The sequence below is a fragment of the Crocuta crocuta genome, unplaced genomic scaffold, assembly GCF_008692635.1.
Source record: "Crocuta crocuta isolate KB4526 unplaced genomic scaffold, BGI_CrCroc_1.0 scaffold159, whole genome shotgun sequence".
NCBI lineage: Eukaryota > Metazoa > Chordata > Mammalia > Carnivora > Hyaenidae > Crocuta > Crocuta crocuta.
The window spans coordinates 1,919,409-1,943,802 of NW_027533263.1; the positions used below are offsets into that span (position 1 = coordinate 1,919,409).

The 24,394-nt window shown below is 37.9% G+C and overlaps 1 protein-coding gene across 2 annotated transcripts in view; it reads left to right on the forward strand.

The window, feature by feature from the left end:
- Positions 1-24,394, forward strand: part of CDK15 (cyclin dependent kinase 15) — an 80,249-nt gene that overhangs the window by 11,808 nt on the left and 44,047 nt on the right. For both annotated transcript variants that reach the window (XM_077747627.1, XM_077747628.1), the window contains exons 5-8: positions 8,616-8,710; positions 9,460-9,522; positions 14,634-14,757; positions 16,370-16,490. In XM_077747627.1, coding sequence (XP_077603753.1) covers positions 8,616-8,710; positions 9,460-9,522; positions 14,634-14,757; positions 16,370-16,490 — 403 coding nt within the window. The remainder of the gene's footprint in view (positions 1-8,615; positions 8,711-9,459; positions 9,523-14,633; positions 14,758-16,369; positions 16,491-24,394) is intronic.

Sequence of the window (24,394 nt, forward strand, 5' to 3'; positions counted from 1 at the left end):
AATGGAGTCAGTAGATCTTGAATTGAGCTTGGAAGGATGGGTTATGTAAACAGGCATGGAAAAAGCAATTTGGAAAATGAGTTTATAACTGAATTTGATGCGATTTTCAAAAGTCTTTTAGAACCCCTGGGAAATATGTCATTTAGAATTTGAGTAGAGGGGCCAAGTGGCTGTCAGTTTAGTAGGGAATGCATCCTGGTAGGATCAGGTGCATTCTGGAGGAAAGCATGGTTTTAAGTGTTTAATATAATGGAAGCTGCATTTACTAATGTACTTATTAGTGGTCCCCATGAAAGTATGATCAGATTTAGAAGGAGTTGTGTGGATAGGCTGAATAGTATTTCTGAACATAATAGAAATCCCCAGGTCACCAATATAATGGGAGAGCCTCTGGCCCAGCTTCACCGCATTTTCATGGTGTTGTCTTTGTGTGTTTGAGCTTGCCTATTACTTCAGGCTTGCCTTGCTCAGATTTTGCCCACAGCCAAGTTTTTCAGGTTGACATTTGACTTAACAATGAAAAATTTTGCCAGTTTTGCTAACAGATGGTTCTCAGCATGGTTCAGAAAAGCTGGATCTGTATTGTTCTGTATGGTAGATGTTTCTTTTATTGCATATTTACTGAGAAATTGCCTCTCCTTCACAGGTGTTTGCAATTACAGTTAGTATTCAGCTGTGGACTTTCTTGGTTTGTTTTATGGACTTACCTTACTGAACGCTTTGCTTCTATAATATTAAAAACCACTAGAGGATTTTTGACACATTGGAGGTTATTAGGCATCCATTTTCCAACAATGAATGTTTCTTTTTCCATCATTGAAAAAGCTAGGAGCCCTTGTTAAAGAAGCCCTCTCCCCTCAAGAAGAGATGAGGCCTCATTTGAAAACTTTGGCACTGTCCCATTTTTCCTGTAAGAACTTTAAGGATGTGAGAACAGGGAGACAGGAGGTTAAATGAGAAGGGATGGAAGGCAAAATAAGAACAGCTGGAGTTCATTAGTTAAAACCCCAGGTCACTAGCTAAAAAGGCAACCGAAAGCCACATGCAGAAAAACTGAACGAGTAATGCAGATTTTTTTTTTTTTTTTAAAGAAGCCTTGAAGCAGGAATTACTTTTCCTGAACAGTTTGGCTGCTCTGACGGGATATCTGCCAAAGATTTACTGAGTAGGATTTTACTACATGTATGGTCTCTTTATATATAAGTAGAATACATGTGCTGGTTCAGTAATCTGGTCATTTGGAATACTATTTGATCTTAACATGTAATATTATGAAATTAGCAAAAGTAGGAACAACACAAAGGAAAACCTATCTTAATACACGTGCCAGATACTTTTCATATGTTACCTCTTTCAATCTTTTTAACAACCTTTGGAGATTAGATATTACTATTATTCTAACATATAGCCATGATTCAAACCAAGTCTCTCTGATTCAAAAATCTATACACTCTCTATGGATATTCTACAAGCATGTATTGAACACCTACCATGGCCAGGAACTCTGTTGGCTTCTAGACACATAGTACGGCACAAAATAGACATGTTCCCTACCTTCATTCCTTTGCTAATTAAAAAGGTTAGCTGCCTTTATAACAACTGGAAAAAATCTTCCATAATCAGCTCTAGAATTATATTTTAAATGTTTATTTTTACAACTAGGAGAGCAAAAAAAAAAAACAACTAGGAGAAAATACTTTCATTTGAATAGGTGAATTTTTAAGCTTTTATGTAAGAACACATTCCCTAGTTTTATGAAACTGTGTATCAATAGCTTAATAATGTGCATTATTTTTTAAAATATTTTATTTATTTTTGAGAGAGAGAGAGAGACAGCATGAGCAGGGGAGGATCAGAGAGAGGGAGGCACAGAATCTGAAGCAGGATCCAGGCTCTGAGCTAGCTGTCAGCACAGAGCCCGATGCGGGGCTTGAACCCATGAACCGCTAGATCATGACCTGAGCCGAAGTCGGGTGCTCAACTGACTGAGCCACCCAGGCATCCCATAATATGCATTATTTTAAGTATCTTTCAAAAAAATAGAAACTTTTTGTTCAAACCCAGGACTTTCAGTCTCTTAGCAGCATTTGTTTAGGAAACAGTCATATAACTAACCTTTTTTGAAGACTAGGCATGTGACAATCTTTTCTCCTCCTTTCCCCCATTATTTTTTTTAAAACACTTATATCAACTCTAAGAGGTAAAGCATATTATTTTTGTTGTGCAGATGAAGGAATCAGAAGTAACTTATCTGAGCCTCAGAACTAGTAATCAGAATTATTAGATATTAGAATCTATTCTATTCTAATGCTACTTTACTATGACAAATTTAGAAATCCGTAACTCAAGCACTTCTCCTTTAGCAGAAGTAAAAATAAAAATAGGAATCTGGTTTTATGATACATTTTGTATAAACATTAAGCAAAATGCAGAAGAAATATTTTAAAGAAAATAATATTGTACATTTGTCACTTCTGATTCTATCATGTACTCTACAACATTAGTAATTGCAGTGTTTAAATTAGAAACAGTTTTAGTTGAGAATCTTTTAAGACCATTCTTTAATAGAAAACATTACAGGGACACCTGAGCGGCTCAGTCAGTCGAGCATCCAACTTCGGCTCAGGTCATGATCTCACAGTTGGTGGATTTGAGACCCATATCGGGCTCTATGCTGACAGCTTAGAGCCTGGAGCCTGCTTCAGATTCTGTGTCTCCCTCTTTCTGCCCCTCCCCCATTTATGCTCTGTGTCTCTTTCTCTTAAAAATAAATAAACATTTAAAAATTTAAAAAAAAGAAAACAATAATATTTCCCAGTCCATACATAAGAAAACTGAGCCAAAAATAGACTAAGGAACCTCCCCAAGGTCATACAATGAGGTAGAGGATACCAGTAAGAACCCCTGAGTTGCCTATTACTACAAATAGATTGTGGGAGACCTGGTTTATAAAAAGTCCTCCACTGAATGCAATCAAATCACAGCACAGACATAGCACATTTATATGTGTATAGTTATATTTTTACAAAACAAAATGTCAGGATGATGATATGTGATTGGATTACAATTCCAAAGAAATCAGATAAGTACTTATCTAACATTTGTCTTAACATTTATTTAAATTTATCTAGATTTCTTTTCTTGGAATGAATAACTCAACTCATTGACTGGATTTGTGACACCCAGGCCAGAAAAAAATGTAACATCAGGAACCACAAACTCTTTTTAATTCAATGTCCAGTGGAGGTTGGGGGTGGAAATTAGCTCCATTATGGACTCCTACATAAACTCAATTACAACAGTTTGGTCTTCATTAATTTACAAGCACATATTGAGCACCACATGCCTGGCCTATGCTAGGTACAGGAGGTACAAAAACAAGGACAGGGACAATCCATGCCTTCAAAAGCTCCCAGCCAGCTATTCACTACATAGAGCTGCACCACAGGACTTTGAGGGTCAGCCTTGTCTTCCTTATCATCATCTTTTATACAAAGTAAAGCAGAACACAGCAGAGTAAAATCAAAACATCATGACCCATTGCACTTGGAAAGCATCGATTTTCCTACAACTTCACTAAGCCACAACCCCCAGTAAAATGAACAAAACCAAGAAAATAAATATTTTCATATAATTGCAAGATGAAAACATTTTTAAAAATTATTAAAATCTTACATATATGAGAATCAAATTAAATGTCATTTAATGTTCAACAAGTTGATCATGCTACTTTTAGACATTTAAAATAAATAAAGAGGGGCACCTGTATGGTGTCGGTTAAGTGGCCGACTTTGGCTCAGATCATGATCTCGCAGTTCATGAGTTCAAGCCCCACGTTGGGCTCTGGGCTGACAGCTGGGAGCCTAAAGCCTGCTTCAGATTCTGTGTCTCCCTCTTGCTCTGCCCTCCCCTGCTCATACTCTGTCTCTCTGTCTCTCAAAAAGAAATAAATGTTAAAAAAATTTTAAATAATAGTAAAGAAATATTTTGCATTTTTTAAGTGAGCTGAATAATGCTCAGTTGTGGCTCATTTTTCCTGATCTTTGGGATTATGTTGTTTTCATCAGGTTTTCTCTTTGGTTTTCTGAGTGTTCTCATACCAAGTTAATATATGCAGAGTTCTTCTTACAACAACGCCTGGCATGTGGTAAATGCTCAATGAGGTATCATCATCACTGAAATATTTTGAAATGACTCAAAGAAATTCCATTATGATTCCACTTGTCTGGAGCTTTAAAAACTTTCCAATTTATCTGTGTGTCTTTTTCTTTGACAAAAAACAAAAATAGATATACTTAGAAAATGTGAATTATAAAAACAATAATTTTACAGGAATCAGAACGCTCTGATTTAAGAATCTTTCCCCTTCTCAGGTGGCTTTTGTATTCCTCAGCTTGTGAGTCTGCAGAACACACCATATCCTACTGTGAAGTTTATGAGGCAGGCTTGAAATTAGAAGAAAGGCCTTTTCTTCTTGGGTTTGAGACCCACACATCTGAGGCTATAGGCATTTTAGATCCCTTTGGTAGATGGACCAAACAATATACCAATACTATGAGATAAATTCCTTAAACATCATCTACTCTTTCATGTAAATTGCCTATTATTGCTCACCAAAAGTCACAGTTTCCATAGAAGTATTTCAGTAGTTCTGGGGTGTTAAAAAAGCTGTAGTAGACATGGCAATAACACCCAAACATTTATAATCTAATGAGGAAGACAATGAAGAGAACCAACGAATGAAAGCATTTCAAAGAAACACCCTATGCCAACCAATTATAGATACAGAAATGAGATTAGGTAATTAGTGACACTAATTCAATACTAAATATTTACTGGATGTTTGTAATAGACCAAAGATTGTTCTAGACACTAAAGATACAGCAATAAGCAAAAAAGAAGTCCCTGCTTTCAATGGAGTTTACATTCTTAAGGGTGGATAGAAAATAAACAAATAGAGGGGTGCCTGGGTGGCTCAGTCAACTGAGCATCTCACTCTTGATTTTGGCTCCCAGGATCATGGCATGGAGCCCCGTGTTGGGCTCCTTGCTAAGCGTGGAGCCTGCTTGGGTTTTCTCTTTTTCTCTGCCCCTCCCTCCCACCCCTGAAAGAAAGAAAGAAAGAAAGAAAGAAAGAAAGAAAGAAAGAAAGAAAGAAAGAAAGAAAGAAAGAAAGAAAATAGATATATAATATGTTAGGGGTAATAAGCAATAGGCGCTGTGAAGAATAAAACCAGGGCACAGGGACAGAAGATCACTAGGGTAGATCAGGGGTAGGGAGGCTGCTATTTCATTGAGAAAGGTCATGGAAGCCCAGATTTCATGTGTATGGTTTGAGTGGAGACCTGAAGGAAGCAAGGAGAGAAATGTGCAGAGAATGGGATAAGAGGGTTATAGGCAGAGACAAGGAAAAGTGTAAGACCCAGAGAGGAAATGTGTTGAAGTGTCGGAGGAACAGCCAGGAGGCAAATGTGTTAGAGCCAAGTGAGCAAGGATAGGAATATGAGCTGATGAGGGCAAAGAGGTAATGAGGGCTGGACAGGCCATTACAAGTCCTTTGTGTCTTATTCTGAGCGGGATGAGAGACCACTGGGGAGTTTGGAACCAGCAGAGGCATGCCTTGACTTCCCTCTGAGAAGGATCACACTACCTGGCTGTTCTGTGCACGACAGACTACAGAAGGGAAAGGAGGATGCAGTGAAACACTAGCTGGAAGATGTTTGCATTAATTCAGCAAAGATATGATGATATCTTGGCCTGGGATGGTAGCAGAGGAGATGGCAAGAAGGGAGGGATTCTGGACATGTGGTGATTTGCTGAACTGGATAAGGATATGAGAAAAAGAGTCGAGAGGAGTTTAAAAGGATTTCTGCAAAGAAATTGTGAATTGAAGATAAGACTAATAATATATAAATATAAGTGAACAACAGAGAAGTGGTCAAACTGACACTTTTCCTACTCTTATAAAACAGAAATTATCAAGAAAACTATATAAGATAAAGATTTATACCCCCAGTTGTTAGCAGTGAGCCTCATCCTAAGTAGATACTGTTCCCTGACCTTTTTAGCAAATGATAAGATGAAGCCATCACGATTAAGAAAACATGCCACCACAGTTTTAAAAATAAGCATCACAAGTTTTAGTAACATCAAATTTAAGTAAGAATAAAATTATATTAAAAATAACTTTAAAATATTTTAACAATATTCTTAACAATTTCAGCCTTACCCATGTCCTTTAAAATCTAGTTTTGGTGCATGCTTTGTAATGCGGGCATGTGTGTGTGTGTGTGTGTGTGTGTGTGTGTGTGTGTGTGCGCGTGGGCACACACAGGAAGAGAAAATGAACATAATTCATAAATAAAAATTACACAAAATACAGCATTCTCAATTGACAGTAAGAAGTCATTGCTACAAATATGGAGGGTGCTGCAAACTCTGGCAGAAATATAACATAAACAAAAGTTAAAGTCATTGATCTTCGAGTGGGGGGGTTATTGGAATTCAAGGTAAAAGGGAGAGGCAGAAGAAGCTGATGGCCGGGATATTAATTCTAATTTGCAGCCGTGTGATGTTTTATATTTTCTAAGGGTTCCACACATAACATCTGATTGCATACTTATGCCAACCCTGTGAAATCCAGTCAGAAAAGGCGTTAGCACTTTTTCATAAGGAGTGAGATACTCCCCAGAGCTCACTCAGATAGCAAATGATGGGGCCTCTGGCTCCACAATCCGTTTCTGGTTAAGACATTCAATAAGTATATTTGACAAATTAAGTGCTTACTCTTGGCTGAGCGGCATCCAAAAGAGAGGGAGAGTCACAAAGTCACTCCCTGTATTCCCAAGCAACCTTCAGGCTGGGGCTAGGGACATCAAACAGATGCCTGTGAAACAGTTTCCTACATTTACAAAGCAACATGTTTGTAAAAATGAAATAATAAATTTAGTTCATAAAGATTCAAGGAGCAAAAAGTAAAGTTAGATTATTAGTCATAGAGCACAGTAGGGTTAGCAGGTATAATAGGGCTCCTTTGCTGATTAAAGGTTCCCAGCTCAAACTGATGTTAAGTAAAGAAGGAAAGTCACTGGCTGATAGTTCTGCTAACTATGCGCTAGCAGGACATAGATGATGTAGATGATGTCACCAGGAATCCATACCTCTCCATCCCCAACATTGTTTTTCTCTGTCTTAGTTTATTCCCAGACATGCTCTCACCATGTCAGATTGGTAATCTGGCCAGAGCAGCTCCTGGAGAAATCCTACAAACTCAGCGTTCTTTTCACAGTGGAAAAGAAAGCACTTCTTTCTGGATGACACCAGCAAAGGAGGGTTTTGCCTACCTCTGAAGCAATCACTACGGCTAGAAAGGGCTGTGCTGTGATTAGCCAGACCTGGGGGACACACCCAGTCTTGGGTAAGGATGGGGTCAGCCCCACCAGAAAAGCATGGACTGAGTGGGTAGAGGGCTTATTCCCCAGAGGAAAATGGAGGTGTTCCCACTAGGAAGGAAAATGGCTATCAGAAGGGCAAAATAGCAGAAGATCATTACAACAGGAAAGACTCCTGAAAGGAGTAATTTGTTCTAAAATTTGGAGGTAGTAATTGGGTTTGGTTTTAATCTTATGGGATTCTGGGAAAGAGTTGGTATAGGAAATTCATGACATATAAGCATACCCTGCAGAACATTGATTTGAGTTTTGATACTTCACTTTTCCTTTCCTGTAAGTCTTAAGGACACTATTCATGCAGGGGTGTCCTGAGTCGAGACTCATCTCCCTATCATGCCTTTTCTGGTCTCCACCCTTGTGAAGAGGGGTCTTCGGATCCCTGAAGCTCCCAAAGAGAGCTTTTCAGACTCTTTCCCAGCCACTCACGGGCCTTTTATGCTGACTTCTCCCTTTTAAGGCTGCCTTTACTGACCTAATAATAATCTGTTATTAAAGATGCAAGAGACAGTCCTCAGACCTCCCCACTCCCACTCCCCTGGGCTCCCCAAGATTGGCTCTGTCCTCCTTTCAGGTTTGCATTTTCTCCTTTCCACAGAGGTTGGCAATTCTCCCTTTAAGAAATTCTCTTCCCTCTATTATGTTTCAACAATTCTTCATCCCATACTCTTATCCCTGCCTTCCACTAATCACATCCACGGGTCCTGCTGACCTTCTGTGACACTTTCAATTTTAGAGAATGGTCACATGTTGCAAAGTCCTACTCTAGAAGGCAGAATACTCCATTTCCTGCTCATCCAATGGTCTTTATCTCTCCAGGCCTCTTCTCCTGTAACTCTGAAGCAGAGATAAGATTCCCAGAGGGAAGCATTTGCAAAGTGCTCTGAGTGCTTTGATGAAATTGATTAGATAAATGGAAACATAGTTTTTTGCAACTGCTCTAGCCTGTAAGAAAAATAAGTTATGTAAATGCAATGACTTGCCACTTGACAAATGATGAAGGTCTTTTGTAATTTTTAATATTATTTCACAAGAGTTTTTTCCCAGCAATAAAGAAAAATCAGGATGATTGATTTCAAATGTTTAAAAAATAAATACTGCTTGATATCTTTAAAGCAGTACTTTCATTATCAATGATTGAATTAACATTTTGTTTAATTTGTTCTAGCTTCTCTTCTGAAGGGTTTGAAACATGCCAATATTGTGCTCCTGCACGACATCATCCATACCAAAGAGACACTGACATTTGTTTTTGAATACATGGTGAGTTGCCCCAGCATTTTATAAAGCATGAGGGAAAAGCCTGGTGCTTGTACAATGAATCTGTTAATATTTTATGGCGTGATAAAACTTTCATTACAATGTGGAAAGTGTCATGGAAATTTTCATTATTATGATTACTAGAGCCTATTGTTCTTACACTCCTTCTTTAGTCCTGCTTCTTTACCCACTGTATTTGCTGTCTTTTCCCCCCTTACCGAAAATAATAAATAAGCACTTTGAGTTTGCCTCCTCAATAAAACTTTCGTACTTATTTTTTATCTATTTTTAATGACCATCTGAGCAGAACCCAACATTTTTTCATTGACAATAAAGACATAAATCACAAGGTTTTAAAAAATTGTATACAAGCTTACTAAATAATAACTCATTTTCATATTTTGGAAAGGAAAAAACCATTCAAATATTAGCGGAAATAAATCATAGGGCATATATACTTGACTTGCCTCCAAGGAGAGTGAGAATGCCTGCACCACCATGTTCAGTGGCTGTCATTTAAAATGAGCATCTTTTTGTGATGAGAAACAAGCTTCCTTGTAAGAAGTCATTTAGAAAGATACACTGTGTTTGACCTTAACAGTGAGGTCTTGGGAAACCTGGTTATGTATCTTTTGTACTGTAGTCTAAAAAACTCTGAAGTTTGTAATACCTCTGACAGTCGATCTATGGTCTACTTTAGGACACTGTTCAAGCTCCACTGACATCACTCTCTCCTTCCCCATTTTGTGTAGCACACAGACCTGGCCCAGTACATGTCTCAGCACCCAGGAGGGCTTCATCCTCACAATGTCAGGGTGAGTACTTTGAGGATCAGGACTCAGCAGAAGAATTTTGAAACAGACTGTCATCACAAAGCAGAGACTCATGATACTAAGTAAGAAGATGCATATCATTGATATTCTAGAGAAAAGTTTTTTTTTTTAAGAGTTGACCCTCAAGATATAGAGGGGTTATAAATAGCTATAGCTATTTTCCAGGCAGCCTAAACTTGTTAGTCATTGCCATCATGCAAATGTGTCTTTAAAAGTATAAACCAGTGAGCAAGAATTGCATTAAAAGGAAAGAAGTGAAGCTATGACATTATAAAATATTTTATTCATGGCAGACTACTGTGGTTTGTGATAAAATTTGTGTTGTACTTATATTTTCCCAATAGAATCAGAAAATAAACTACCTTTGTTGGTCTAATTTGGTTATCAGTTTGCCTTTTCTATCAGATCCTAATATAAATGGGACCAAGTTCCATTTTCTAGTTATGAGAATAGAAATAATAATAAACTCTTAACTAGCTGTAATTCTCTGTCTGATATAAATTTTAGAAACCATTTTTATTTCATACTTTTCATTTCCTAAGGTTTTTATTGCATTAAATAATTGATTGGTCCTTGATATAACACATATGAAATTCATATATGATATATTCATATTCATTCATTTAACTAATATTTATATTCCTTCCTTCCTTCATTCAAGAATGATTGAGTACTTCGTATTATATTAAGCTCTGAGGTTTCAATAATGAATAAGTTGTGCTTCTTACTTTCAATAATTTTCAAACTCAGTATGATATATGGGCTTCAATAGCTAATAAGAAGCAAAGTGATAAGGGCTATGGCCATGTTAACTAGAAATGCTTTGAGAATTGATAGTAAGGGAACTTCATTGAGTCCTAGAAACAAGGGGGAAAAGATTTGAGGACAGGGAGTTGAGGAGAGTAAAAACATTTTAAGATAGCTAGTGGAGAATGGAATAGAGACCTAATTAGGCAAAAAGAAGGAATGTCTAGTAGTGTTTTGAAGACTCTGATGAAAATGAAAACCATTAAATCATCTGCATTATCATAGGATTTCTTTTTTAATGGCAGTGCTTAGCAATTCAAGTAGAAGAATGTAAAGAGTAGACTGTTAGATTGATTCAGAGTTGGGGTTTTGCCAGACATGTGAAAGAAAAAGACAGCTGGGCAAGAGAGTTGAGGAGACTGTCAAGAGAGAGGTTACAGTGATGGTCAGAGACTTCTAAATGGGAGTCTAATCTGAGGGAAGGAAGTGAAGATAGGCAGGTTGCTGATAGCTAGGGACAGAGCAGAAGAGTCAACGAACTAGAGATGTCGATTAGATAGAGGAAGGCTTAGAGAAAGAATAACTGTGAGAAAAATAGAATATTTCCAGGCTTGAGTGACTCTCATACCAGGCACTGTGCTAAATGCTTAGGAGGATAAAAAGTGATGTAAGACATGAGCCCTACCCTCAGGGGCCTTACAACCAAAAACAAGAGATAAGAAGTATGCACAAATACTATTACAGGACATTTGTGAATAACGCCGAGTGAGAAATAAGACCTCTTGTAGATGTAGAAAAAAGTAAAAGATATCTTCTCATTTTAAGAGCTTTTATTAAGGCAGGCATTAAAAGATATATTGCATTTCAAGAGACTGGAATAGGGGAAGATGTCACTGGAGGAAGGAATGTTTTCAGCAAAGGTACAGAGCAGAGAAGTAGAGGATGTGTTCAAGATAGAGGATCCCAGAGTCATGGACTGTTAGGGTTAAAGGAACCACACTGTTTTTTAGTCTTCATGTTTTGACTTATTAGTGGGTTATGAAATCAATTTGGTGATTAACACTAGCATTTTAAAAAATGAAATGGATTAGATGAGAAAAGAATAAAAAATATTAGGGTTTGTAACACCTAGTAAGAATATTATTTTGTACAACTTTTGTTCCAGTTGAAACTGTACTTATATCTATGTATGAATGTGAGTACTGGCTACAGGTGTATTTCTTATGGTAAGTTGCAGCAGGAAAAAAAAATCCTTAAAAACCCTGGGCTGGCCTAATTTTCTTAATTTGCAGAATTGGAATCTTGGAATCCAAGGTTTGAGAAGACAAATATTTTGCCGGAAGTTATAGAACCAGTTTTTGCCATTGCTAAAAATGATTCTTGGCTAAGATTCTTTTCCACTAGTGCCAGTACTGCATTTCTGGTCCTGTTGGCCCAAAATAGAGACTATATTACTGAAATGAGGGTATGTAAGTCTTGGAAAATAGATTGGGTAGATGGTTGAGAGCCTTATTTTCTAAGATGTGGACTATATTTCTTAGACAGTAGAGTCATTGAAGGGGTTTGCATTGAGAGAGAATGACATGATCAGAAGGAAATTTATGTAACTGTGGTCTGTGGGATGGCTTAAAGAGTAGGGGATTCCATTAGGAGTTCACTGATGTGGGCTGGCCCAGTGCTTCTCAAACTTCAATGAGCAGATGAAGGACCCAGGCATCTGATTCAGGAAGTCTAGAGTAAAGGCCTCAGCTTCTGGGTTTCTAACATAATCTCCTTGATCGACCAGAAGAATTATAGCTCTATTAAGAGAAATAGAAGAAGTTGATTTGAAGAAGAGGAGAAGGAGTCCTGTTTTAGACATAGTGAGTTTCTAGTTGAGGTGGAAATCCAAAGGGAAATGAGCAGCAGACAATCGGAGAGGAGATTGGTGCCCAGGAGGAAGATATACACTGGAGATGTAGACTTGAGGGTAACTGGAACATGTAGTTTGTAGTTAAAGATAAGAGAGTAGACAACCTAAAGAGAAAATACATAAAGCTTAAGGAACTGATTATAGAACTTTTGCCTTTAGATGTTGAAAGAGGAACAGGAGAGCAAGAGAAAAGAAAGAAGCTTTTAGGAATGTGGAGGATCCAGAAAAATACAGTCTCATGGAAATCAAAGGAAGAGACAATTTCAGGGAAGGCATGGTTGAGAGTGTCACTAATACCAAGAATACAGTTGAAAACCATACTTAACTATTTTGCGGATTTGTGAGGGATACACTAATAAATTGAGGAGTTTTTTAGGGGTATGTAGAAGCACAAAGGAAGTTTTCCATTCAAAGCAAGTAGGGGTAAGGATGAATTTTCCATAGCAATGGCAGCAGTGAAAATGCCTAGATAGCACTAGCCCAATGAAATTATCTTGTCCCCAAGAGCCTCACTGTTTTGGAAACAGGACTAACCGCTGGGGTATGAGAAGTCTTTCTGGAAAGAATCACCCATGATCTGGCTTGATGTTGACTAAGAAAACACCATCAGATTGAGTTCTGTTAATGGTGCTTTGGTGATGTGAAAGAAGAATCTAGGTTGCAAAGGATTCAAGAGTGAGTGGATGGTGAGGTTAGTCAGGGCATACATTAATACTGCAGTGCTTTACCATTTACGAATGCTTGTGAACATATAGGTGGAGCGAGGGAGGAAAGGGATTGAAGAGCAAGAAGGTGGGAGGCAGGTGTGACTAATTCGTGAGAGCATTCTGTACTCCAACATGAAAGGCATTTCAGGCTGGCCCACTAAGAAATTCTGTCTCTGACTCAGCCAGCTGACTCTTCCTTTCCATGTCAGGTTTTAGTTTTCTTTAGTTTCTCTGAATGGTGTAGTGGAGTTAGGCAGGTCTGAGTTTGAGTTTTGGCCCTGACTGTTTCTAGACATGTTTTTAAAGTATTCTTGAGCCCTATTTTTCTTATCTGTAAATTGAGGACAGGAGTTATCTCCCTCACGGGGTTACTTTGAGGATTATGAGAGGTGCTAGGCATACAATAAATGTTTTCCCCTTCCTCCCTTCAGTCCCTCTCCCTCCATTGTCTATTGTTCCCTCTTTCTTCAGTATTTCCACATTGAAAAGCACTGGGAAAACTCATAGACCAGTGAACATTTGAAGTAGGAGTGTCAAGAAATTTTTAACATTCTTAAATGACTCATGAGCCTGACGTAGGACTTGCACGGAGCTATACAGACACAGCTGTGACATGGTGGGCAAACCCCCCAGGCCTCTTCCCCGGTTGGACCGAGCTGCCCCTCGGCTTGGCTCCAATGTTTCCTAGTCATTGTTAGGTCAGTACAGGTCCCAGCATCTCTGAAGTTCCCAGTTTCCAGGATGTGATGGAAAAAGTGGATATATCTGCACAGCTCTGCATCTGCTATTTTGCCTGTGTCTCCAGGAATTCTGGGGCTGGGCTTTCTTTTCTAAACTGCCAGAACACGTTCTCAGTTGGCATAGGTCTTTGTAAACAACTAATGTCGGTGTTTCAATTCTTAATTGCCAGTGGCACTAGAAAAGAGCAAAAGACATTGGAATCCTAAGCATTCTTTTTTTCCTTAAGCTTCTACATTGGTGGGAACCTAATACTGTCTTTGGTTTCTATGCCTTATAACCACACCCAACATTTAAAATTTTGAGCCCAGAATGTATTTTTCCCTCCTATTTCTTCTACTATTTATTCCTTATGCTTTTTTTTTTGGTCTAATTTTTTTTTTTTGTCTCTCTTTTCTCTTTAATCAAATGGCTGCACTATAGCTTATTTTTAGCTTTGAACTTCAGACTTTAAAAATAGGTTTAAAAAGGTAATAGTTCCTTTATTTCCTAATACCATCTAGAGATATATTTCTCAGTCTGGTCTCCTTGTGTTATGTTTTTAAAAGGGCTTCATATCAGAGAGCCTGGAAAACTTAAGCAGTTGTAAACCTTAGAATATCATTTCCAGGTCAACTTTGATCTTATATGCCAAGTTCATTGGTGGGGAAAAAAATTAAATCTTTCACATCGAAATCAATAACTAGTTCCAAAGGAAACTTCAAAGTTTCCCTTTAGATTTTTAAGGAAGGGTAATTCCTCCAGTATCAAAGAAATGAGATGTCAGGAAAAGGCAGAATCCCTTTGTTTAGGACATGGTCTACTTATTTGACTTTCTTTGTCTTTTTTTCCCCCTCTCTGAATGTAAAATCTTTTTTTTTTTTTTTTTTTTTTTTCTTCTCTCAAGGGACACTTTTACTATATTCTTTCAGATGACTGTTTTTGATTTAGAGGAGAAATCAACACATAGTGGCTCAAATCTGCTTAGATAAGGTGTTCATTCTTTCCAGCTTTTCATGTTTCAACTTTTGCGGGGCCTGGCATACATCCACCACCAACACGTTCTTCACAGGGACCTGAAACCTCAGAACTTACTCATCAGTCACCTGGGAGAGCTCAAACTGGCTGATTTTGGTAAGTCTCCCCTTGAGTCTCTTTCTGGGCTATGAACAATGATGCTTTTGTGTGCACGTGTTTAAAGCATTGACTAGGCCTGGGCTTTGAAAAGTGGAGGCAAATGGAACGTGGTGCTTTGTGAGGATGTCAAACTACCATATAGGAAGTGTGAGGCAAGAAACAAGGCAAGATTGGTAGCTTCTTAGGATTCCATCAAGCCTCAGTCTATCAGATCGTAAAACTTGGGCACCACTACTGCCCCATGGCCATTTTTTATAGAGAGACATTCGCGTACAGAGTGAACTGTACCTAGTAGGTTTTCCTACATCTGAATGGATATAAAAATTCAGAATCGATCAAGGTTATCCCATGATGACAGGATAAAGAGGTAAACCCCAGATTTTAGGATGCACTCCTATTGAAATAGAGGTTCCAGGACACTTGTCCTGGTCACCTACATATAGAGCTGTATTGCATGAGTACCTGAGGTTTTTTATTCCTATTAAAGTGACACAGATTTCCCTGGAGCATCGCTGTATCTTTCCATTTTAGCACTTATTGCAGTTTATAATGATATGCACACATATATTTGTGTAATGATTTTGTCTCCTCTGATAGACTGTAAGCATTATGAAGACAGCCGGAGTCTATTTTGTTTATCATCACATCCCTAATGCCTGACACCACAGCAGGCACTCAATAAATACTTGTTAAAAAACTAGAGCTGAGAAACCACTCTTCTCTGTTTGGAAGATATCAGATGACTATTGTACTTTATTCTGATATATTAGTTTTCATCCGGACATGTAAGCATTTGGCATATATTCAGTTATGAATTCCCCACAACAGAGAACTCATCTGTTGATGTTTTTTCCAAGCTGTTCATCATGTGATTCTGCAAGATAAGTAGCTGACTAACAAAAGTACATTTATATTCCAGAGGAGAACTTGGGAGTGATGTGTTCAAGGTCCTACCAAGCTAATTAGTTTGGATTAGCAGTCCCCACCTTGTATGTACTAAACATGGAAGGCAACCACATTAATTGTGAATGGAGTTCTGTTGCTGTTACAGAGACCCCAAATTACCGAGGTGTAAACATGCTATAAGCTTAACTTTCTCTCATGTAACAGTCTGACCTAAGTAGTCAGAGCTTGTATGGTGGCCCCACAGTGTCTCGACCCATGTTCCTTCTGTCACGTGGTCCTACCATCCTTAAGGTATTGCCCCAACTACATATATAAGATGGCTACCACCTCATTCTCATTGTAGCTGAGAGGAAGAAGAAAAGGGAAGAAGGCTTAACCCCTCCAAAAGGGCATGATCTGAAAGTTCACACATCACTTCTGTTTATAGTGTATAGGCAAGAGTTTAGTCACCTTACTATACTTAGCTGCCAGGAAGGCCACATCTAGCTGCAAAGTAGGCCAAAATTTGAGGCCTCTTCACTTGATGAGGAGGTACGCAAGCGTCAAGATGATGGAGTAACTATTAAAAGCATCCAAATTTTGTGTATTTTTTTTTTAACATTGCTTACTCTGCCAGTTATTAACTCCTTGGTAGCATGCATCTCTTCCTGACTCTCCAGAAAGTCATAGGACAGTGAGTTCTGTGCTTTTTCTCTTTGGCCAGGTCTTGCTCGGGCAAAGTCTATTCCCAGCCAGACATACTCTTCAGAAGTTGTGACCCTCTGGTATCGCCCTCCTGATGCCTTGCTGGGAGCCACTGAATATTCCTCTGAACTGGACATATGGTAAGAGCTAGTGTCAAGGAAGTGAAGAAAATGTGGGTTGTTTTACCCGTGAGAATTGCTTTATCATCTGTATTGCATTTTAAGTAATAATGTTAATAATGACAATCACATTTATATACAGAAACATAAAGTACTTTCAAATACATATCTCATTTGATTTTTGCAATCATTCTGTAAGTTTTTATAGTTAAAGAAACTGAAACTCAGAGAGATCGTGCCCAAGGCATATTCTCAATCAGATGCCTCTCCTCCTAGTTCTTCTCTTCAGTCCTTTGTTTCCTCCCCGCCCCTTGTCCTCAGAGAAACACACACGCACTCCCCAACCACACACACACACACACACACACACACACACACATCTACACACTAATGCTCACACATGCCCAAGCACAATTCAGAGCTTAGAGAAAAAGGCACACAGACCATGATTGAGTAGACCCAATTTTCACACAAGTTCTAATTATTCTGAATTATGTTATCTTGAAAATTCAAGTATCTTCTTTGTGTCTATGTCTCTCCATTTTTAAAATGAAGATAATAAACTCTCCCCCTGAGGGGTTAAATGGGGCTATAGTGTAAGTATAAGAATCAGATAAGCATTTCCAAACAGAACCACATCACCGGGGAGGCTCTTCGATTAATGGGGTGCAATAGTGTGGGATCACTCATCATCCTACAATAGCAGTGTTACGTTATCAGATCTTATTTCTGTTAATATCGCAGTCATCCAGGGGCCACAGTTAAATGTGTGGTAACTTTGCAATCATAGCCACCCCCTCAAAGTTAACAAAATGTATAGACATCCTTTAGTTCCTTAGGAGGTCTTCTATAAACAAAAAGCCTCGTTTTTAAAAAATCAATAATGGGTTTTTAAAAAATTAAACAGTATTCTGAAACGCTAAACTAAGCTTTTGGATTTCCCAAAGAATTGAGAAAGATTGCAGAAATATCCCTCCAATGTCTCTGGAGTCATTGATTTCCCAATACCCGGTACCATTTCTAGAAATATCACCAGCTAGTCAAAATCCTCCTGAAACTGTCAGCTCTCACTGCTCTGCACTGTCACTTCAAAGGCCTGTGCAGGCTCTGGCTTTCTCGGCGCTTAATGATTACTTCCTAGTTGTGCTTCACAGACAGACTGAAACTTCTACTCATCACTTCTAAACTTTGTTTTATTATGGAACATTTAAAACATTCAGAAATGTATCATATATATATACCAGTGATTCTCGACCAGGGCCAATTTTGCTCCCCAGGGACATCGGACAATGTCTGGAGATATTTTTTACTGCCACAGCTGGGAAGCAGGTGCTACAGGCATCTAGTGGGTAGAGGCCTGGGATGCTACTAAATATCACAACAAAAATTTATCCAGTCCCAAATGTCAACAGTGTCAAGATTGAGGAAACTGATGTAGATTAAGAAGTATAATAAAGTGAATTTCATGAACCTGCTACTCAGTGTAACAACTAGAACATACTGCCACATTTACCTGTACCCCCTCTCCCATCAACCTGCCCCTCCATCAGATGGGCTCCTAACCTGAAGTTTTTTCTTGTCGCCATTCCCTTACCCCTTTCAAAAATAATATTTTGCATTTTTGATGTGTTCTAAAAATACTGTTTTGCTTTACTTGTGTGTGAGTTTTGTAAAAATGGTATTATATTGTTTTTTTAATGTTTATTTTTGAGAGAGAGAGAGAGCATGTGCGAGCGGGAGGAGAAGGGTGAGGGGCAGGGGGGTAGAGAATCCCAAGCAGGCTCCACACTGTCAGTGCAAACAGCCCAGTATTATATTGTTTTTAGCCTTCTGTGACTTGCTTTTTTCCACCAAGGTGTTTCTTACATTCATACATGTTGATCTATGTAGCTATGCTTTATTTCCTGTTGATAAACATTTCATTTATTTAGTTTGGGTTTTTTGTGTGTGTGTTTTGTTTGCTTTTGCTGTTATGAATATATTTGTTATTTATATTTAAGGATTTCTCTAGAGTACTTAGTAGATTTCCTGTCTCATAGTGTACATGAATGTTCAACTCCCTGAAGTAGTGCCGAATTATTTTCCAAAGTAGTTCTAACAATTTACATACCAGCAGTGTATTATAGCCCTTTATCCACATCTGCACCAACTTTATAATCAAGTAGAGCGGTATGTTGTGATCTAAATTTGCATTTTCCTAATTACTAATGAGGATGGATAACTTTTCATGGATTATTTGTGTTTCTCATCTATGAAATACCTACTTGCGACTTTTGCTTATTTTCTTTTGGTCTCTCTGTTTCTGTCCCCCACTGTCCTTCCCTCCCTCCCTCTCGTTCTTTCTTTCTTTCTTTCTTTCTTTCTTTCTTTCTTTCTTTCTTTTCTTTCTTTCTTTCTTTCTTTCTTTCTTTCTTTCTTTCTTTCTTTCTTTCTTTCTGTTCTTCTAATCTGAATATTAATCTTTTATCAGTCATGAGTGTTGCAAGAATTCCCATGAAAACATGGCTTATGTTTTCATATTTTTATGTTGTCTTTTTGAATAAAAGTTCTTAATTTTAATATTGTTGATCTTATCAGTCTTCTTTTTTTGGCTGGCCCTTTTCTTTCTTGTTTAAAAAAAAAAATCCTTCTCTCCTTGAGGTCAGAATGATATTTTCCAATACATTCTTTAAAAAATTGCTGGGATGCTAGGTGGCTCAGTCAGTTAAACATCCAACTCTTGGTTTCAGCTTGGGTCATTATTTCACAGTTGATGAGTTTGAGCCCCATGTCAGGCTCTGTGCTAACACTGCAGAGCCTGCTTGGGATTCTCTCTCTCTCCCTGTCTCTCTGCCCCTCCCCGTGTGCACTCTTTCATTCTTTTTCTCTCTCAAAATATTAAAAATAAATTTAAAAGTTATAAAGCTTGTCCTTTCATTTTAAATCTTTAATATATTAGAAATTGACTCTTGTCTATGCCAATCAATTGTCTCATCCCATTTTCTTCTGTGATTTGCCATGCCAAATCTCTCATATATCAAGTTTCCATGAATACAGAAGTCTACATCTGGGCTCTCTTTTCTGTTTCACTGAGATCACTTTCTCTGTCCTGGTACCAATGTCCTACTGTATTAATTTCTATAGCTTTACAATATTCGATATCTGGTAGGACAAGTGTCCCTACCTATTTCATCTTCCTCACGAATGTCTTAGCTATTTTTCCCCTTTGATTTTTCATATACATTTTAGATTAATGTTTCAAATTTCATGAAAAATCCTGGTGGGATTTCCACTGGAATTGCACTGATATTATAAAACTCTCTGAGAATAATTAACACCGTTGTGATATTGTTTTCCAATTTTTAAACGTGGTATATTTCTTCACCTGTTTGGCTTGTCTTTAATGTCTTTTAGTGGTTTTATTATTTTTTCTCTAAGCTCTTACATATCCAGGGCAAAAGTCCTTAAGTCTATTTCTATTGTCTATTATTTCTTTTGGTTCTTGCATATAGTATCTTTTTCCCATGCATATTTAGTTGTTTTTGACAGTGATATGCTAGCTTACCTTGGAATTTCATTTGTGGGATTTTTTTTTTGAGGACTTGAATGAAGTAGGTTTCTTCAGAGAAGATTTGCATTTAATTCTGCTAGGTGCATTATTTTTAAAGAAATTAATTTTTGTATTTTATATAAGTATTGGTCTGCCACACAGATCTTGATTTTCTGATACCATTCCCTACTAAAAAGAACTAAGACTTTTCGGAGAAATGGCCAAATCTAAGTCTGGGGCATGGAAAGTATAAGATGAGCCAGGAATATCTTGTTGTGCCAGAACATTTTTTTACAAAGTGGTCAAAAAATGAGGGGATTATGTCAAAAGGACAGGGGGAGTAATTTGAAGACATACCCACTAGCTAAAGATGTACAATTTGAGTAGAATTTGATTTATAACCAAAGTAAGTGATGTAGGTAACAGATTATAGGCCACTGAATAAGAATGCATAAGTCCATACCAAAGATAACTAGCTAGCTTGATAAGAAAGGAAGCATCTCCTTATAGTAGAATGCCAACTAATAACTGGAGAAGAAATGATGGACTTAGAAAATCACTATTTTGCAATATGGTAGTGATTGGTTCAAACAAGAATTAACAATGCTAAACTAGAACAGAAAGTTTGATGAAGACTAAAAAATTTTCATAGTCTCAAAGTACATCTCCACAAATTACTTACCAGTTACAAAGGAAAAAATAGTAACTTTATAGGGGAAAAAAACCCAACTTGGCAGATACCACTTTCACCAAGTGATTAGAGTTAATATTATCAATAATGGCACTGACTGACACCATGGGCCTCCATGAGGCCCTGAGATGCACTGAGAAGGATACAATATCACTTATGCGGCTTTCCAGCAAAAAAAAAAATCTCAACCTGAATCAAACAATGAGGAAACATCAGATAAACTCCATTTGAGGGACATTTGGCAACATAAGTGGCCTGTACTCTTTTAAAGGGTTGTAGGAGAGGGAAAATTTTCCTCTGTCCTCTTAGAGTTTGTGGATGAACCTGCAAATTGACAGCAGATTAATGGGAGACAAGCATATAAATTTTATTTGATGTTAAAAGTTTTATGTGGCATGGGGGAGGGGGCTCTATGGAAAGAAGAGAAAACACCCAAAGAAGCAGCTAGGCTTGGAGGCTTTTATACCATTCTGACAAAGAATGATAAATTGTAGGGAAGTGATAAGACAAAAGAAAGGGGTTTCTGGACTCTTTACGGGCAGTAAGTTGTGGGATAAAATCCTCATAAGGGGAATTTATGCCCCACTTTCAGGCAGATACAGGGAGGCAGAAAGCTCATCCTATGTTTGCTTTTACTCAGTTGCCTTCAGCTCAATATCCTTTATACCAGAGTGGCATATTTTGGGGTGGCATATTTTTTAATGTTTTTATTTATTTCTGAGAGAGAGAGAGAGAGAGACAGTGTAAGCAGGAGACGGTCAGAGAGAGGGAGACACAGAATCCATAGCAGGCTCCAGGCTCTGAGCTAGCTGTCAGCACAGAGCCCAACATGGGGCTTGAACCCATGAACCTTGAGATCATGACCTGAGCTGAAGTTGGACGCTCAACCGACTGAGCCACCCAGGTGCCCCTGGGGTGGCATATTTTGATCCCCCTACTAGGTAAAGAATTTAAAAGGCAAAGAAAGACTGAGGAATTGTTCCAGATTAAAGAAACTAACAGGATATGCCAACAAATGCAATACATGGTTCTACATTGGATTCTGGAGGAAATGGAGCTAAGGAACAGGACTCAGACAATATGTGAAATTTAAATATGGACTGTGGATAATTGCACTGTTGTTATGTAAGAGAATACTTTTGTTCTTAGAAAATACAAAATATTTGGGGGCCAAGAATTATGATCTGTAACTTACTCTCCATGGCTTCAGAAAAAAATAGAGAAAAAATGAAAGGCAAAATGTTGGCATTGGTGAGTCTGTTTGAAGACAGTTCATTCTACTATGCTTGCAACTTTTTTTAAGTTTAAAATTATTTCAAAATTAAAAGTCACCCCCAAAATTGAGAAAAACCTGGTGTTTTAGCAGAGGTAGTATAAGTAGCACTAACCTAGTATGTGATCTCTGTTTGCAAATATTTCACACGTGTTTGAGAAGAATGCAGATTTCTGAATTGTTGGGTACATGTTTTTACATACGTTCAAAAATTCAAGGGTAATTGCATTATCCAAATCTTCTTTATATCTTTTATGTCTGTTTCACTTATCAAAAGTGTGTTGAAATTGTTCACTATATTTTTGATTTGTCATAATTCTGTTCATTTCTGCTTTATGTACTTTAAAGCTATTTTCATTAAGTGCAAATAAATCCAAAACTGTTCATTATTCCTTCATGAACTTTAGATTTTACTTTTGGAGGGTTGCTCGCTGGCTCAGTTGGAGGAGTGTGCAACTCTTGATCTCAGGGTTGTGGGTTCGAGTCCCACACTGGGTGTAGAGATTACTTAAAAATAGTATCTTTTTTAAAAATCTTACTTTTGGAATAATTTCCTTTCTTTTTTATTTCATTTTTAAACTCACTTTTTTTTAAATTTTTATTATTTTTTAATTTATATCCAAGTTAGTTAGCATTTGGTATAATGATGATTTCAGGAATAGAATTTAGTGATTCATCACTTACAGATAACACCAAGTCCTCATCCCAACAAGTGTCCTCCTTAATGCCCCTTGCCCATTTAGCCCATCTCCCCACCCAAAGCCCCTCCAGCAACCCTCAGTTTGTTCTCTGTATTTAAGGGTCACTTATGGTTTGTTTCCCTCCCTGTTTTTACATTAGTTTTGCTTACCTTCATTTATGTTCATCTGTTTTGTATCTTAAATTCCACATATAAGTGAAGTCATATGATATTTGTCTTTCTCTAACTTATTTTGCTTAGCNGGACATTTGGGCTTTCTCCATACTTTGGCTATTGTCCATAGTGCTCCTCTGAACATTGGGGTACATGTGCCTCTTTGAAACAGCCCTCTTAATAACCTTTGGATAAGTACCTAGTAGTGCAATTGCTGGATTGTAAGGTAGTTTTTTTTTAAAAATTTTTTAACGTTTTATTTATTTCTGAGAGAGAGAGACAGCATGAACAGGGGAGGGTCAGAGAGAGAGGGAGACACAGAATCCGAAACAGGCTCCAGGCTCTGAGCTAGCTGTCAGCACAGAGCCCGACACGTGGATTGAACCCACAAACCATGAGGTCATGACTTGAGCCAAAGTCGGATGCTTAACCAACTGAGCCACCCAGGCCCCCCTCGGTAGGGTAGTTCTATTTTTAATTTTTTGAGGAACCCCCATACGTTTTTCCAGAGTTGCTGCAGCAGTTTGCATTCCCATAATTTTCCTTTCTTTTGAAGTAAATCTTTTAGAATTTTCTTTAATGTAGGCTAATCAGTGGCAAATCTGTTTTTGTGTTTTAAGATAAACTCTCATTGTTGAAAAGTAGACTTGCTAGGGATGTAACTCTAGATTGATGCTTATTTTTTCTCAGAACTTTGAGGATATCATCTCCCTGACTTGTCTTCCATTTGGGTTTTACTGGGCCAACAAACAGTTTGTGAAGTCTGCTTTTAGCCTAATTGTGGAGAAATTTGCTTTTAGACTTACTGTCTTTCTTTTGTAGGTGATCTCTTATTTTATCCTGATGCTTTAAAGAATCTTTGTTTGCCTTTATTGTTATAGCATTTTCACTTTAAGGTGTGTGGTGTGGGTTTCTTTTTACTTACACTGCTTGGTATATATTGTGCTTCCTCTGTGTTATGAATAGTGTCTTTGGTCATTTCCTCTTTGAATGTTGCCTCTATTCCCTTCTCTCTCTCTGGAACTCCAATGAAAGTCTATCAGAACATGTCTTTCTATTATCTACAGCTCTCAACCTCTTTTTCACATTTCTTGTCTCCTTAACTTTCTGTGCTGCTTCCTAAATAATTGCCTCAGCTCACCCACCAGTTCTTTAAGTCTGTCTTTTTAAAAAAAATGTTTCTTTAGGGGCGCCTGGGTGGATTAGTTAGTTAAGCATCCGACTTTCGCTTGAGTCATGATCTCGCGGTTGGTGGGTTCGAGCCCCGCGTCGGGCTCTGTGCTGACTGCCAGCTCAGAGCCTGGAGCCTGTTTCAGTCTGTGACTCCCTCTCTCTCTGACCCTCCCCTGCTCACGCTGTCTCTCTCTCCTAGAAATAAATTTAAAAAATATTTAAAAAAAATAAAAATAAAAAAATAAAAAAATGTTTATTTATTTTGAGAGAGAGAAGGGGAGGGGCAGAGAGAGGTAGAGAGAGAATCCTAAGCAGGCTCTGTATCATCAGTGCAGAGGCAGACACAAGGCTCAAACTCACAACTGTGGAATCATGACCTGAGCTGAAATTAAGAGTCAGTCACTTA